The sequence below is a fragment of the Colletotrichum phormii genome (genome assembly GCF_030913505.1).
Source record: "Colletotrichum phormii strain CBS 102054 chromosome Unknown BDP81scaffold_27, whole genome shotgun sequence".
NCBI classification, from domain to species: Eukaryota; Fungi; Ascomycota; class Sordariomycetes; order Glomerellales; family Glomerellaceae; genus Colletotrichum; species Colletotrichum phormii.
Window position 1 is genome coordinate 77732 of NW_026851469.1, and position 15073 is coordinate 92804.

Genomic DNA, 15073 nt, shown 5'->3' on the forward strand with positions numbered 1-15073 from the left:
GCTGCAGATAGCCGAATAAGAAAGGAGGGTCGCTCAGACAAAGCCGACAGGGGCAGGCCAGAGACACTGGGGACTCTGGCACTTGACACGGCGACTCCCGCAGTCTGTTCGCTGTTTCTATTCAGAGAACCCATGAATCAAAGAGAATATTTTTAAAATCCTTAAGTGGTGAATATTCCCCCCCTCCCCTACCTCTACACGCATCCTACGAAGAACAAACCAGTGACATACAGTCTCGTGACGTCACTTACCCGTGATCCACAATTCAACCGGAGGACCGGTGACCGAACACGATCGCGGGGACCTTCCAGAAACGCAACATCCTTTTCACCTCACCGGAAGCTGCTACCACCTAGCTCCTGCCTACAAAATAATTCACATCGCCAACGTGAAGTACCGACCCGACCGGATCTTTCCCCCAACCAACCGCCGCCGCTACAACTCACCATATTGTCAACACCGTTCGAGAGAGATAGCCAGAGGCAGAGGAAGCTCCAGCAATAGATGGCCATTGGCATATCGTGAATACTACCCATCATGGTGGCCCAGCAGCCCTCCGGCCTCACTGCCGAGCAGACAAAGGCCCTGTTCAACATCCTCACCCATTTCGAAACGTACCACGAGATCGAAGACTTCAAGAAGCCAGAAACCATTTCCGACTATGGCTACCCCTTTGCGCAGAGCTCCGAACCCGGCGAGGCCGTCGCCTACGCCCCAGAATCCTCCGCGCCCCTCCTACAATCACTCTTCACCAGATTCGTCCTGAAGCTGCCAGGCGTCTCCTCCTTTGTCCCCGAGTTCTGGAACGTCCGCGTCCAGGGTATCCTCAAGAACTTCGCCGAAGCCGAGCTGTCCGAGAGCTATGAGAAGGGCGCCTTGGGTACTAGAAAGACCCTGGCGACCGCCTCGTCCACTGTAATAGAGACCGTTGCGCGTGGCATGATTGGTGGCGGACCCTACAGCGACCCGGCGACCCGGCTAAAGCAGTACGATTTGGAGAGGGCGGAAGACCTGGCGCAAGCGTGGGATGATGCTATGCATGACCTTGTGTACGAGGACCTCTGCGACAGCTTGCTCGACCATCTTGCTGAGACGGACGATTTTGAGTCGCACTCTCCAATGACCAGAGCGGCGAATGAGTACATCATTGTCCAGTCAGTATTGCTCCTTGCGAAAGCAGTTTGAGGAAGAAAGGCCAACTAACACGGACTTTTGCAGCCTGGCTGGACTTGCCCACCAAGTCCTAGTTGACTCCCCCGAGGGCCAGTACCTAGTCAAGCTCATGGAGCAGGTTCACAAGATGGTGCCATACAACATGGTCAGGCAGACACTCAAGGTCGGTAATGCTGCGACCATGATTGCAGGCATGATGAAGATCTTCCTGGCCAAGCTCAGCGTCGGCTCGGTCTCGAACTGGTTTGGCCTCACAAAGGATGCTGCAGACGGCATGAATCTTATGCAGAGGTTCGTTTTCCCCAAGCTGAGGGTCGTAATACCTTGAGAGACGTAGAGAGACTAACGCAACTGCAGGATCATCTCCGTCATCCTCGGCTGGGACTGCGCAGACTTCAAGAAGACGGTCGACAGGATCGCCAAAGACAAGAACAGGCCAAGCAAGGGCGCCCTAGACGCCATCAAGACCCATACCCAATCACCTCCAACCGAGCGCGAAGTAATCCGAGCCATGAGCGCGCAGCAAGACAAGTCCATCATCGCTGTCATCCTCGAAACCGCGAACCCTATCCTCTTATCTGACCTCAGCGAGGAAGAGCATACGATGTGCCTGGAGTACTATGCAGCGCTACTAGCTATCCGCGACCGGGAAGAAATCATCAGCATCCTCTGCAGGCAGAGCCCGGACTACCTCACCCAGGCTGTCCGCGAGGCAGTAGCGGGGATGGATCCCATCATCCGCGCCGTACACAATAAGGTCGACCTCTCGGACCACGTCAGGGATTACCACATGTTCCTCGACCAGCTGATCGCCTGCAGCAAACCGAAGAAAGGAAAGAACAAGGACGATCCGGAGACCATGCCAACCGTGGAGGACTACGTCAAGCTGTGCAAGAACAACAAGCACCTCCTGTACAAGTGGCTGCACGCTGTGGGTGGTAAATGCCCAGAAGTGATGGACCAATTCAGAACGTGGGCAAAGGACTCCCTGGTTGCGTTCCACAAGACCAAGAATGGCGGCGCGAGCATCGAGGAGCAGCTTGGCGATATTTTCAACCAGGTTCCCGACAATAGCAGGGCGGCCCTGCTTCCAATCATTGACGCCCACGCCGTGTACCTGCGGGACCTGGAAAGACTGTCCTTGACGCGGATGCAGACCATCATTGAGGGCAATTCGACAAGCATGGCCGGTCCGGGTATCTACTTGGTGCGGTGGCAGAACCTGATGGACGACACTCTCATCACGCCGGTGAGGCCCGTCGGCCCGGTGCGATTAGGCAGAGACGTCAAGGGGGCGGCGCCGTCGCAGGGTAAGCGGGGTTCCGCGTCGAGCGATGCCGGCGAGATCATTGCGGCGGTACGCGACATGAATCTGTCTTCTCTACCTGAAGCGCCAGATGTGCAGGCCGTCATCCAAGCGCTAGGGCCTAGGTTCAAACAGATGCTCACGGTAGCGTCTAGAGCCAACGGTCCTCCAACGAATGGCGCGGCCAATGGAAATGCTGCGTCAGTCTGAGCTTGGATGGACTGCAGACGAGTACCATGACATGTTTTTGAGGACTTCTTTTGGCCTTTCGGGGTGGATTAGCATGGTGTCACATGATGACTACTACAAACGACTTGCATAAGAACATGGTTTGATGGTCTTTAGGGATTGGCCAGGCGTTTACGGGAATTGGTGTTACCTTGGACTTGGACTGGACTGCTAGTACTGGACGGCAGGCGGGATACTTGCTGTAGAGCCAGCCATAGACATTGAACAGAGATGGCACAAAGTAACCGGAATATCGCAGTGCTGTGACAGTGGTAGCCTGAGAAAACTCGCCGTGGCAACGTGAGGTATTCGACGAGCCAAGAGCATTGGCATACGTGTGCGAAGCTTATCCCAGCCTTGACTGGCAGAACGAAGTACGCGTGCCTAGCTGCCAGTCAATTTCGGATGTATCCATCAGTCTCCGAGACTGTGTCATGACAATTGGCCGTAGCATAGCCTCACTCTCACATTTCTTCTTAGCGTTCATCCACCCGCACACAGTTGACATGGTACAGGTAGATCATCTTGGCAACATTGTTGCGGCAATCAACGGCCAGGAATTGTCAGCAAACAAGCATCCCGTCATCCAAGAAGCAGCGGCAAAGGTTTGCCGCCAGCCCATACCAAGTCAGGTAGCTCGTCGAGATCATCTGGCGTCGCTAACCGATTTGCCCCAAGCTCATCCCTGTCTAGCGTCGAAGAAGCGGCGCACATGGGGATGTTTAGACGAATGATCCGCCGTCAGCTCGCTTCAAATATCCCTCACTCATCTCGCTTTCGTTTAGACTTGCCCTGGAACTGGTTGCCTCCCTGGTCGGGCCCACTGGACTTTCCCTCCCTTCCGACCTCGCCCGCCTCAACTTTCCCTGCCTCATTACACATCATCCTCGTCTTAATTCTTGGGATATTTCTGTCATCTCTCTCTCAGAGCTCTTCTCAATACTACACAACTCTATTGTGACAACAGCTTGCAAGTCTTGTCTATCAAGTAATTCGTCTCATAATGTCTACTACAACAACCACCACCCGTGCCCCAAGCACGGGCATAGACCTCACCAACCTCTCTCCCTCCCAGGACCCAGACTCCAGCTCCTTCTCCTCAGAGATCAACGACCCCTACAACCTAGGCACACACATCAAATCCGACGCCGACATAGTCCAAATCACCTCAGCCTACAACACGAACAAGCCGCGAAGCACCAACACCAGCACCCGAAGACGCCTAATCCACCACAGCTTCACTCGTGGCGGCGCCAAAGATGCAAAGCTCCAAGACTTTTACCGTGCCCAAAACGACAAGATCCGCTCCTATCTCAAGAGCGTAGACGACCACGAGCGCGAGGCAAAAGAGACGCAGGGCGACAATAATCTGAAGTACCAGATCGCTGTAAAGGGTAGCTTAGCGGCCAATGTCGTTCTCTCGGCGCTGCAACTTTACGCTGCGATTACCTCTGGCTCGCTTTCGCTCTTCACCACCATGGCCGACTCTGTCTTTGATCCGCTCTCGGGTGTCCTGCTGCTGCTTTCTCATCGCGCGGTGAAGAAGGTTGATACGCAGAAGTACCCCTCTGGCAAATCACGCATCTCGACGGCGGGAAACATCGTCTTCTCATTCATCATGTTCTCCGTCTCGTTGGTCTTGATCGTCATGTCGGCTCGGGACTTGGCTGCTGGATCTGAGGAGGATACTAACGAGTTCCACTTCACATCTGTCATTGCCGTCGCCATTGCGTTCGGGACGAAGTTCTGTTTGTGGCTGTACTGCTGGTCTATCAAGGATATCTACTCCCAAGTTGAGATCCTCTGGCGTGACCACCGCAACGATCTCTTCATCAACGGGTTTGGTATCTTTACCTTCTCAGCTGGGAGCAAGATCAAGTGGTGGATTGATCCCATGGGCGCCATTCTCTTGTCCTTTTTGATTGCGGGGTTGTGGTTGAGGACTGCGTATGAGGAGTTCCAGTTGTTGATTGGGGTGTCTGCTGAGCCTGAGTTTTTGCAACTCATCACTTACATCGGTAAGCCGGTCTTGACCTCTCCTGAGAAAGAACTGGGAACTAATAGACTTGCCCATAGCCATGACCCATTCTCCCGAAGTCAAACAGATTGACACTGTTCGCGCGTATCACAGCGGGCCTCGCTACATCGTTGAGATCGACGTCGTCATGGACCGCCACGAGAGACTTGAGATTGCCCATGATGTTGCCGAGGCTTTGCAGATCAAGATTGAGAAACTTCCAGGAGTTGAGAGAGCTTTTGTCCACGTTGACTATGAGACGAGTCACAAACCTGTAAGTGGTTTTGGTCCCCATTCATTTATATAAAGTAGACTCCATTTGACATTAATGTTCTCCCTTCATTATTTTTATCCGCTGACGCTGGAAGCAACAGGAACATGACTTGAAGAAGGACCTATGATAGTTCGTAGTTTGAATGACTTCGGGATTGCTGCTAAAGCACCTGGAAATAAATATTGGGGGTTTGTTGTCTAATTAATCTGCCCATAATTGAGGTACAACAGAATTCCAAGTTGCTGTGACATAAGGTAGGTACTAAGAGAACAAAAAGTTCCTGAACTGGTGATACAACGTCAACACCATATAGTAATCAAGCGACTAATCAAGGGACACGAGATGCTTCAAACGACTGTGATCAACTTATCAGGCCTCAAGCAACAAGAGGATATCTAATCATATTTACCGATAAGCCTTCTATCACAAAGCGAGGTAGCAAGTGGAAGACTTGTATGGTAGAAAGTGGCTTGATTCCTCTAAGTGGAAGACCCGTATGAGGGTCCTATCTATATACCGTACAAGACGGGTAATCGGCTTGTGGAAAGCGGTATCGTACGGCAGTAACCGGCAGCGCCACGTGTGGCGCTGCGACATCAGTCCTTCCATACAGGAGAGAGAATCAGAGACAGGCTCCAAGAGCTTGTAGATGAATATGATGAATACATCAGAGAATGCTTACACATCATGGATAGGTTCAGCTTGGCAACTCAGCTTGTAAGTTGGCCGCAGTCTGCAGCTCGTTCCAGGGGCGTACCGTTTATTGATATATTTCGAGTAGGAAATCAGTCAAATTGGCCGCAGTGATGCCAAGACGAACCAAGAGATATCACGAGTCAATCTGGATGTTGCCCAAATGACACGATGGGACGGAAGCATCATGAAATCAATCGCGGTGTTAGGAATGATTTTCCTGCTTCTTTCGCAACGGTGCGTAATCCAGTTTCTCAAAGAGTTCAAGAGATGCGAGGCTAAGATTATCCGAGGCATTCTTCTCCATGGATTTTTTTGATGAATTTCTTTGATCTTCCGAAAGAAGGGAAAGAGGGAACATTATCAACTGTTCTGGATCTACGTACTAGCCGCGGTCCTGTTGACGTTGGGCACGATGGCTATCTTCTATTTCTGTATCTTGAAGAAAAGGACCACGGAGGCTGGAAGCGGCAGGAGATCAACAACAGTTTCATTCGCGTAAGATATCATGTTATGTCGCGGACATTTTGATATTGACAAGACGAGCGGCTTTTAATCCCTAGTTGGGTGACCGGGCTAAGACTTAGCAGGCAAGTAAGCTGACCTCAGATCACACCCATTGAGTAGCTCTAAACCTTTTGGCCAACTGCCTATGTTACACAGTAATCGAACATTCGTTAGTGCGGGAAGAGACGATTCGACGCATGCAGCGGCTATTGGTTTGGTACTTTAGGCACCCATGTCGGCTCAGCCGCAATTTGGCAGCTCGTACTCCGTACTCGACTGAAAACCCTTGTTGGTAATCACCCCCACCATTTGTCGCGCAAGAAGAGGCTTTTGGCGCTGCCAGTAACGTCAGATCAGGCTGCAGGATTGCTGGCGAGAATTGGTCAGTTCCCCACCTATGTGCTCAATCTGTCTACTCGACCGCAAGATCGTCTACGCGCTTTGTACATCAACAACGGACACTTCTTTTCCTCTTCTCATATTTGGAATGTTCTGTTGACTCAGGCCAATATCAGCAGTCGTCGTAGCTCCAGTTGTCTCTTAAGACACTGCGAGAACCAAGATATCTGGCGGAGCAAACTCCTCCACTCGGCGCTGCTTCTTTGCTCCCATCTACTAAATACTTTGCTTGAAGAAAAGCGATACGATGAGAGAACAGGACCCATCTGATTCGCCGGGGAAGAAATTCGCCAATGGAGACAGGCCCATGCATGAGATTTGGGCGGCCGCAGCCGAGCATTTCCGGGAAATATGCGGCGAGTCGCTGAACAAGGGCGAGCTGAAGAGCTTCGAAGACGTACAGAAACAAATCGAGAACAGCGGCAAAGTCAATACGAGTCCGATTCCGGAAGATAGCTGGGAGACAGCTAAAAGTGTCGGCTTGAGTTCTCTTAAGTACCTCAAAATGCTCGTGGGAGTTGCTTCGCAGGCCTCTTCATTTGTGAGTATTGCTAAAGGCCATCTTTACAAACCTGGTTTTCTGATGTAATTAGATTCCCATTCCAGCTGTGGCTAGTAACACTACAGCCAGTGCGCTATCATTCGTGTTCGACATCCCTCAAGCTATCAAAGGCTACAATGATGCAGTAGATCAAGTCTTCAGCGAAGTGTCATCGGCGCTGTCTCAATTTCAGATCTACCAGTCCATGGATAGCGTCGATCGCCTGCTTATCAACCAGATCAACCTGGTTCTCATACGCTTTGTCGAGGTTTGCGCTCATGTTGTCAAGCACCGTCAGGGCCGTAGACGGGACCGAGTCTTCCAACGAGTCAATTCCATCTTCGACAGCGATACAGACTTGGCTGGTGCTATGGCTGCCTTCAAAGGGGCCATGCAGGGACAGCGCGACGTTGAGGGGACTGTCACTCTTGCTGTGGTTGTAGAGACGCAGAGGGCGGTGCAAGAAACTCACAAGGGTGTCCAGTCTCTGACAGACGACGCTGACCGCACAAGGACATTGACCAAGATCCGCGATAATCTTGGCGTGCTGTCAACGGTCCGGCTCGACACCAATACCACGCAGACCGTTACCACCATCTCTGACAAATGTTTCAACGGCACAGGTTCTTGGATATGGACACACGAAGCATACACGACTTGGACAGCATCCAACGATAAAGATGTCTTGGTTGTGTCCGGCCCTAAATCATCCGGCAAGACATCAGTCACCGCCCTCGTCACCAAACGCCTCGAGGAACAAAAAGGCCGCACCTACGTTGCCCATTACTTCTTTCCTGTCAGTACTAAGAAGTCTGAAAGTGACAAAAACCCGGTGCAGACGGCGTTGAAGTACATGGCTTTCCAGATTGCTCGTGTTGATGTCACGGTGCGGAAGGCCTTGAGCAAGGCATGTGACGCCGGTCCCGCGGCGTTCCGTCGCTCGTCGACCACCGAGAACTTGGAAAAGCTGTGGTCGGACCTTAAGATTGGGGCTCCTGGATCGGGAGCTACATACTACCTCGTATTCGATGGCATTGAGAATCTGCATCTGGATCAGTTGAAGATGCTCCTTGAATTTGTCTTTGGTTCTCGGACGAAAGCGAAGCCGACTCGGCGAGTGCGCATCTTGGTGAGTGGCATGGACGAGAATTTGAAGACTGCTTACCAGCCCAACTTCGACGATGCGTTGAGAATCCAGATGGATAAGGAGAACGAGAAGGACATGCGGATCGTCATCCTCGAATCTATGAACAAACAAGGTGTGCTTCCAAACGCTGGAACCAACTCACAACATCAGAAGGCAAGGGACAAGATTCTCGAAAAGCTTCCACAGAATGTCAACGGAAGATACTCAACATTCCAGCCTCAGCTAGACGGAGTCATACGTCTCTTGAGCACACGTATGGCTACGGTCGAAGAGCTAGACCGCATGCTCGATCAGTCAATGAGCGGCCTCGAAGCGGCGATCAATGATCTCCAGCGGTCATTGACAGCTGATGAGATCCTGGAGCTGAATGAAATGCTTAAATGGGCCTTGTACAGCGACTATTATCTCACGCTGGACCAACTTGAGTCTGCCATGGTAAGGAGTTCTGCATTGATTTCTTAGTTGTATAGAAGCTGACATAGATAAATGAAGAGGCTACTTTCGGGCATAGAATCTCTCACGTCTCTCGAGTACGTCATCAGAAATAAATACTCGGCTCTGTTGATGATCGATGAGGGTAGTGTCTATCCTCAAGACGGTGTTGTAGAGTATCTCCAGAAGCAGAGAGAGCTTGCGAACCGCTCGTCCAACTCCAAAGACCGTCCCACCATCAGCATGACCATCACCATCAATAACGTCGACCAAGAGCTTTGTGGGCACTTTCTCTGGGATCTTGCGGATATGGCGATCCGGGACAAGTTCAAATTTGATTTCAACAACTCGGGTGCCTTACACAACAGCGCCCAGCGTATTATTTCAGTGGATGAGTTTGAGGCCAATCAAACAATCGTGACTCGAGCATTTCATTACCTGAAAGGCGATCCCCAAGAACAGACCAAAGACATTGGAGAGTATCTCATCTGCTGGCTCCCCTACCATCTGGGCCAACTTCGACAACTCGAGGACGAGGGCAAGGGAGAACTTACTACAAATGAACGGGCCGAGATTGGAAGTAACTTGTACAATCTTTTCAAAGATGATTCAGTCTTTAAACGGCACAAAGCAACTCTTGGAGAGGTCTATTGGTGGGCAGACGAGATGACAGACGTTCAGAAGTGGTTGACCGACCCAGCAGTCGTCCGAAGGCTCGACAAGCCATGGCGCGCGAAAATGGAGCGTGCACGATATCCCCCGAGAGGATATCTCAAGGAACTCGTCAATATGGTCGTGCGGGGGTTCCTTAGAGAAAGGAGCTGGGGTATTCCGAGCGCTTGTCGGTGGCTGAAGGAGTTTATGGCCGCGGTAAGCCTCTCTCAATTATCCCTCAGAAGACGTTCAGCCTATTGACGTGGGTATGAAAACAGGACAAAGACGAGGTTGAAACGCTTCCAGACACCTCAACCCCCAACGGAGATGATGCGAACCCAGATGGCTCATCACCTTCACCCTCTTCCGCTGGGTCCAGCGATGAAATAGACTGGGATGTCGCCAGCAAATGGTGCCAAGAAATTCTCGGGCTGTCAGATGCAGGGCTTGATTCGCTCTGGTACGAAAGACTTGCTGAGGCATCGTCTTGCGTGGGGAACAATCCCTATCAAGCACTGTTACTCTATCAGAAAGCTGCTCAACTCAAGAACCCAAGTTGGCAATGTTACCACGGCCTGGGTGTGACGTACTACAACCGAGATCAATTGGGTCAGGCCATAGAACAAGTTGAGCTTGCTCTGAAGGAGGCTGAATCAGAGAACACAATGCCGAAGCCAGATTCGAAGGAAATCACCGAGTTGCATTTATTGCTGGGAAAGTACACCTATGAGGCGCAGAACATGGTCACCGCAGCAAAGCACTACTTGGTGGCATCTCGAAGCGACGACACCGAACAGGCGGTTGCCGGACAATTAGGTCTCCTGAAGGCAAATCTGATGTCATCAGATGTCGCAGAGGCTGCACAATTGCTGAAGACCATGATTGCTGCAGAAGGCGGCGAAAGCAAGATAACTAATATTCTGAAGAAGATAGCGAGGGACTCTGAGCATGACACTCTCGCCTCAAGCATGTTCAGAATCACCAAAGACGATCCCGAGCTTCTAGAGAAGATGGTCCACACAATGTACTCGGCCACGCAGAAGTCCACCGCGCAAGAAGAACGCAACACCGAGCCCTCTAACGCGGATGCGCAATATGAGGAATACGAAGCCCAAGGGGTCCTGCTCTATGACCTAGGCCTCGCAGCCTACAAGTTTGGAATCACACTGGATGGAAAAGAGCGCGTGAGCGAAGCTCTGCGTCTTTGGACCGAGAGTCGAGACCAGCTCGCCAACGTGGGCGGCCGCAACGCCTACGTCACACGTTCAAACGCCACCTCGGCTCTTGCGAATCACTACTTATTAAACCGAGGGAATGGGAAAGACGAAGAAAACCTCGAGGCACTGGCCAAACTCGCTAATGACGAATTGCATGTGTACGACGACTCTCTGCGGGCACACTTAGCCGCGCTCCACGCGTTACGAGGGGAGAAAGACAAAGCCAGATCGGTGCTCAAGACACGAGTAACACAGGCTCTTCAGATACTTTCTGATGAGATGCCCGACAATGATTACTATGGCTTCTTCCTCCTCCGGCAAGTCATGAAGAGCTACCGACAAGAAGACTTCAAGGGCGCGTTCATCGCCCTTAGCTTGTGCGGCCAACCAGACCTTGTCACGGACAGTTTGAAATTTGCAGCCGAGGATGTGAAGGATGATAAAGTTGCAGACAAGGAAAAGGTTCTCGAAATTCTCACAGTATTGGCGAAAGAAATTACCCAGCTTGCGAGAACTCAAGTGCCAGATAGTGCGTCACAGCTACAACGCATCCAAGCTGCCAAAACACACATCGACTCTCTTGTCCTCGCAAGTCAATCGAACCTCGCCTCCGAGGCTGACACAAGTCATCAAGACAAGCCGACTATCCCGGACAGCACTGGCTCTGTAAGTGGTGTTGCACATCGCTTACTCCAATCGCGTATCTCGGACTTGCTGAACAAGCACACGCCCAAGATCGAGGTCGAAACCCATTGTTTCTGCGATGGATATACTTCGGAGGGGGAAAAGTGCGAGAAGCAAGGCGATTTTGACCAAGAGTTTTACCATTGCGTCTACTGCTGGGACAAAGACTTTTGCAGAGAATGTCTGGCGCGGTTACGTGACCCCAAATCCGACCTCATTAACGTATGCAGTGAAAAGCATCAGTGGATTCGGAGACTACGACAGGGGGAGGATGCTTGTGTAGGCCCAGCGGCGAAGACTGTTCCAGTGCCAATCAGCGTGGTACCAGTTGATGGCGATGCGAACGTTCTACGAGCTTGTTATTCCGAGGAAGGTGGGCAGGTGATCTCAGTTGAGGAATGGAAAGAGATTGTGGCAAGAGAATTCGAAATCCCAATGGACGAGATAAAGAGTGGTGTGGCAGCGTTGAATACGCCGGAGGATGATGGCAAGAGCACTAATACCTGATGGAAAGGGGCCCAGCTTTGAGTTACTTGGCCATGATCACTCAGGCCGTCAAATGTAAAGTACCACGGTTAATCGTATCAGCCCAGTAGTACCGAGTTTCCACGCATCATCCCCTTTGAGAGATTTGCCATCGTTCGAGTTTTATATGTGGCCAAAGGTAAGTTGAAGGAGACTCCAGTTCAACGCGATCAACGCCAACTTACTTGAACTGCCCAAGGGGCCATGGCTGCTGGTTTGAGTTTGAGTTAAGTTCATGACGACGACAATATCCACATGGTGGGCAGCAGATTGGCGTGGATATGAGCGTTTGGGAGAGAAGCTCCTGCATCGCCATGACAGGAGTGCATGATGATGCCAGTGCTTTCCTGTCGCGGGAGCCAGCTGTTCAGTTCACCAGACCTTTGAGTTATCAGTAGTTGTCCTGTTGCAAAGAGTTCTTCATCATATCAGCGGCTGAGGATGGAAATGATACTTGCAGGAAACTCAGAGGATCCTTGTTTCAAATAGACGCTGGGAACACAAGGATTTGAACTGTTCATTGTCCCAACCAGCTCAGGGGAATAATCTCAAACTTCAATGAGGAATTCTCGGGCTCGGAAAGTACAACTTATGTTTCCAAGATACGAATACATTTCCTGCATCAATCGTCAAGTCCCTCGGGTGTTGTCAACTTGTCAATCGTTCGCCCGGAAATCGATATCCACAACATCTCAAAGTTAAGCAGCGGTCCTGGCTTACTTCAAACAAACGGCTGTGCGCCTAGCAAAGTTCTAGTCCCATTAACGTTAAACAGGCCCCACCAACACCGGCTTCAATCGTACGAATTGCGTCAACCTGATAAATGAGCCGTCCCTGGAATTTGACAAGCGCCGCATCTGCCGTGCCGATGTGCGGTCTCGTCCGGGATCCCTTCGGGTTGCCCCCAGTCCTGCCCCTTTCATCGGGCTGGACCATCAGATGGCACTTTGACAGCTACCGCCTACCGCCAATAACACTGCTGCTCCTTGTCAAAATCATTGATCCGCAACTAGGCTAGCCGTGCCGAGGTGCTGGTGAAATGAACCAAGCAATGAGATGTCGGAGCAAGATCGAAAAGGGACGGCATGCCGCTGTGGGATAGTCGCCGGCTCGAGAACAAAACGATCGGCCCAGCCGCAAAGATTCGATGCATCTGTAACTTGTCGCTCGCTACCAATCCGCAACCATGATGAAAACGCTCTTTCTTACGGCATTGGCTGCTGGCTCAGCTGGTAGGTCGCACTCTAAACCCTGTCCCACATACGATTCGCGGATACACCCCTAACTAACTCCCGTCCCTTGGCCGCGGCGAACCTCAAGGACCATGGAATCGACTGGTCGTCCACCATCGTGGAGGAGCGTGACAAGGGCGTCACTTACAAGAACGCGCAAGGCGTCGCGAAGCCCCTGGAGGAGATCCTCGTGGCCGCCGGCGTGAACATGGTCCGCCAGCGCGTCTGGACCGTCGAAGGCGACTACGGCATCTCGTACAACCTCGAGCTCGCGAAGAGGGCAAACGCCTCCGGGCTCATGTTCGGCCTCAACCTGCACTACAGCGACGGCTTCACGAACCCGGGTCTGCAAGACATCCCGACCGGCTGGCCCACGGCCACTGACGCCCTCGAGGCCCAGGTCACCAACTACACCGCCGAAGTGTGCGCGGCGTTCGCCGCCGCCGGCCTCTACCCCGAGATGATCACCATCGGCAACGAGATTGACAGAGGCATCCTCTGCTCCACCGGCAAGTACGATCAGCCCGAGAACCTCGCCCGCCTGCTGCACGCTGGCTCGGCCGCCATTCGCGCCTCTGCTTTGGGATCGACCACGAAGATTGTCACGCACCTTGCCCACGGCTACGACGCCGACCTGCAGGACTGGTGATACGACATGCTTGTCAAGACTGGCAAGTTCACCACCGCAGACTGGGACGTCATCGCCGTGTCCTTCTACCCCTTCTGGAGCTCGGAGGCGACATTCTCTGCCCTCGAAACTGCGCTCGGAGGCCCTCAGACCAGCTTAGCATTCCGTTGAGCACGGCAGGCCAGACGGAGTACATCACCATGGTTGCGGATACCCTGAAGAAGATTCCTAATGCCACCGGTCTCAACTACTGGGAGGCTGCTTGGATTTCCAACGCCGTCTTGGGTTCCTCTTGCGAGAGTAACGTCATGTTTGGTGGCACTGGAAAGGCTTACGACAGTCTGGCTGTGTTTGGCACCATTTGAGATAGTCGCCCAGTCTTATTCTTCTTTGATAGAAGAGTACTGCGATCATTGTTCATGTACATATTTCTTCAAGGTAGTCCTGTCCATCCGACAGAGGTCAATCACATACCTTAAGTACATAAGCTACCTATTGTCCTCAAACTCCCAGCACGTCCGGCAACTGTTCATCTCATCCATCGTTCGCTAAAGGTCTCCACTTGAGAAGTTCAATGTGATTCCGACCCTTGCCACGTTTGTGTTTCTACATATAGTCTTGCTCGGAATAGATCGATGGGGACTGTGTTCGTCATGCAATTCAACTGATAATAGGCAAGAGAGCTTGCTTCAATCTCTCCATCTACATGACAACTCCTCTTCTGAATAATGGAGCCACAAGGCACGAAACTGGCGTATTCCAATTTTTTCCGCAGCCTGACGTATTCTGCATGAACACCTCAGCCCCAAGTGTCAGCTCGTTGTCTCGGCAAACTCAGCTGGTCGAATCACAACCAGCCAGGGACAGACCATCGCCCCCCTACCCCGAAGTACGAATATCCTTGGACTACGAGCCTGCTTGCGCTTACCGAGTGGCTTGGCGGCTCCCTCAATCAGAGAATGAATAGGGGCCAAGGCGCATATGCATACACGAGCATGGTTCATGGCACGACAACTGGTAAGTCACTCGCGTACCTTGACTTTAACCGGAAGAGTGAGCTAATCCAAGCAAAATTTCAGGCAGTGTCTTCAGGAAGAGTGGTGTGGGGGTTCTTGGAAGAGGGTGGGGAGAGTCGTCAATTACCATAAGAGATATAGTTACACGTGCGTAATGAGACAAGAGCCTGCTTCCATGAACACCTCACACATTGCCTCGGTTTCTGCCTACACAAATAAGGTAGCAGCCATCATCCATCGAAGAAACTGTGATCGGCGGATTGGAAAATGCGACATCGCAACTATCGAACGCTGTGACTCCGAACCTCCTATCAATGCTAAGAAATCGCTGCAGGCTGACTTACATCACTACACCGGCGATCTTGGCAACTCCAGGCCAGCTCGCCTCACACTTCTGTTA

General features: G+C 51.8%; 4 protein-coding genes across 4 annotated transcripts; all 4 read left to right on the forward strand.

The window, feature by feature from the left end:
- Window positions 1-45: 45 nt before the first annotated feature.
- Window positions 46-3094, forward strand: BDP81DRAFT_438704 (PX-associated-domain-containing protein). Its single transcript, XM_060591340.1, has 3 exons — window positions 46-1154; window positions 1219-1464; window positions 1531-3094. Exons 1-3 carry the CDS (start codon window positions 538-540, stop codon window positions 2687-2689), a joined length of 2022 nt encoding a protein of 673 aa, XP_060439706.1. The 5' UTR covers window positions 46-537; the 3' UTR covers window positions 2690-3094.
- A 616-nt stretch (window positions 3095-3710) lies between these two features.
- Window positions 3711-5125, forward strand: BDP81DRAFT_331344 (cation diffusion facilitator 1; the record flags this gene model as incomplete). The annotated part of the gene is made up of 4 exons (XM_060585496.1): window positions 3711-3863; window positions 3897-4725; window positions 4784-4998; window positions 5099-5125. The coding sequence occupies 4 exons, from the start codon at window positions 3711-3713 to the stop codon at window positions 5123-5125; spliced, it is 1224 nt and encodes a 407-aa protein (XP_060439707.1).
- Window positions 5126-6614: 1489 nt separating this feature from the next.
- On the forward strand, window positions 6615-12030 carry BDP81DRAFT_116619 (uncharacterized protein). The gene is made up of 5 exons (XM_060581549.1): window positions 6615-7138; window positions 7191-8720; window positions 8778-9587; window positions 9650-11926; window positions 11982-12030. Exons 1-4 carry the CDS (start codon window positions 6845-6847, stop codon window positions 11777-11779), a joined length of 4764 nt encoding a protein of 1587 aa, XP_060439708.1. The 5' UTR covers window positions 6615-6844; the 3' UTR covers window positions 11780-11926; window positions 11982-12030.
- Window positions 12031-12853: 823 nt separating this feature from the next.
- BDP81DRAFT_465062 (glycosyl hydrolase family 53-domain-containing protein) lies at window positions 12854-14022 on the forward strand (the record flags this gene model as incomplete). Its single annotated transcript, XM_060594228.1, has 3 exons — window positions 12854-12952; window positions 13118-13674; window positions 13800-14022. The coding sequence occupies 3 exons, from the start codon at window positions 12854-12856 to the stop codon at window positions 14020-14022; spliced, it is 879 nt and encodes a 292-aa protein (XP_060439709.1).
- Between the last annotated feature and the right edge of the window lie 1051 nt (window positions 14023-15073).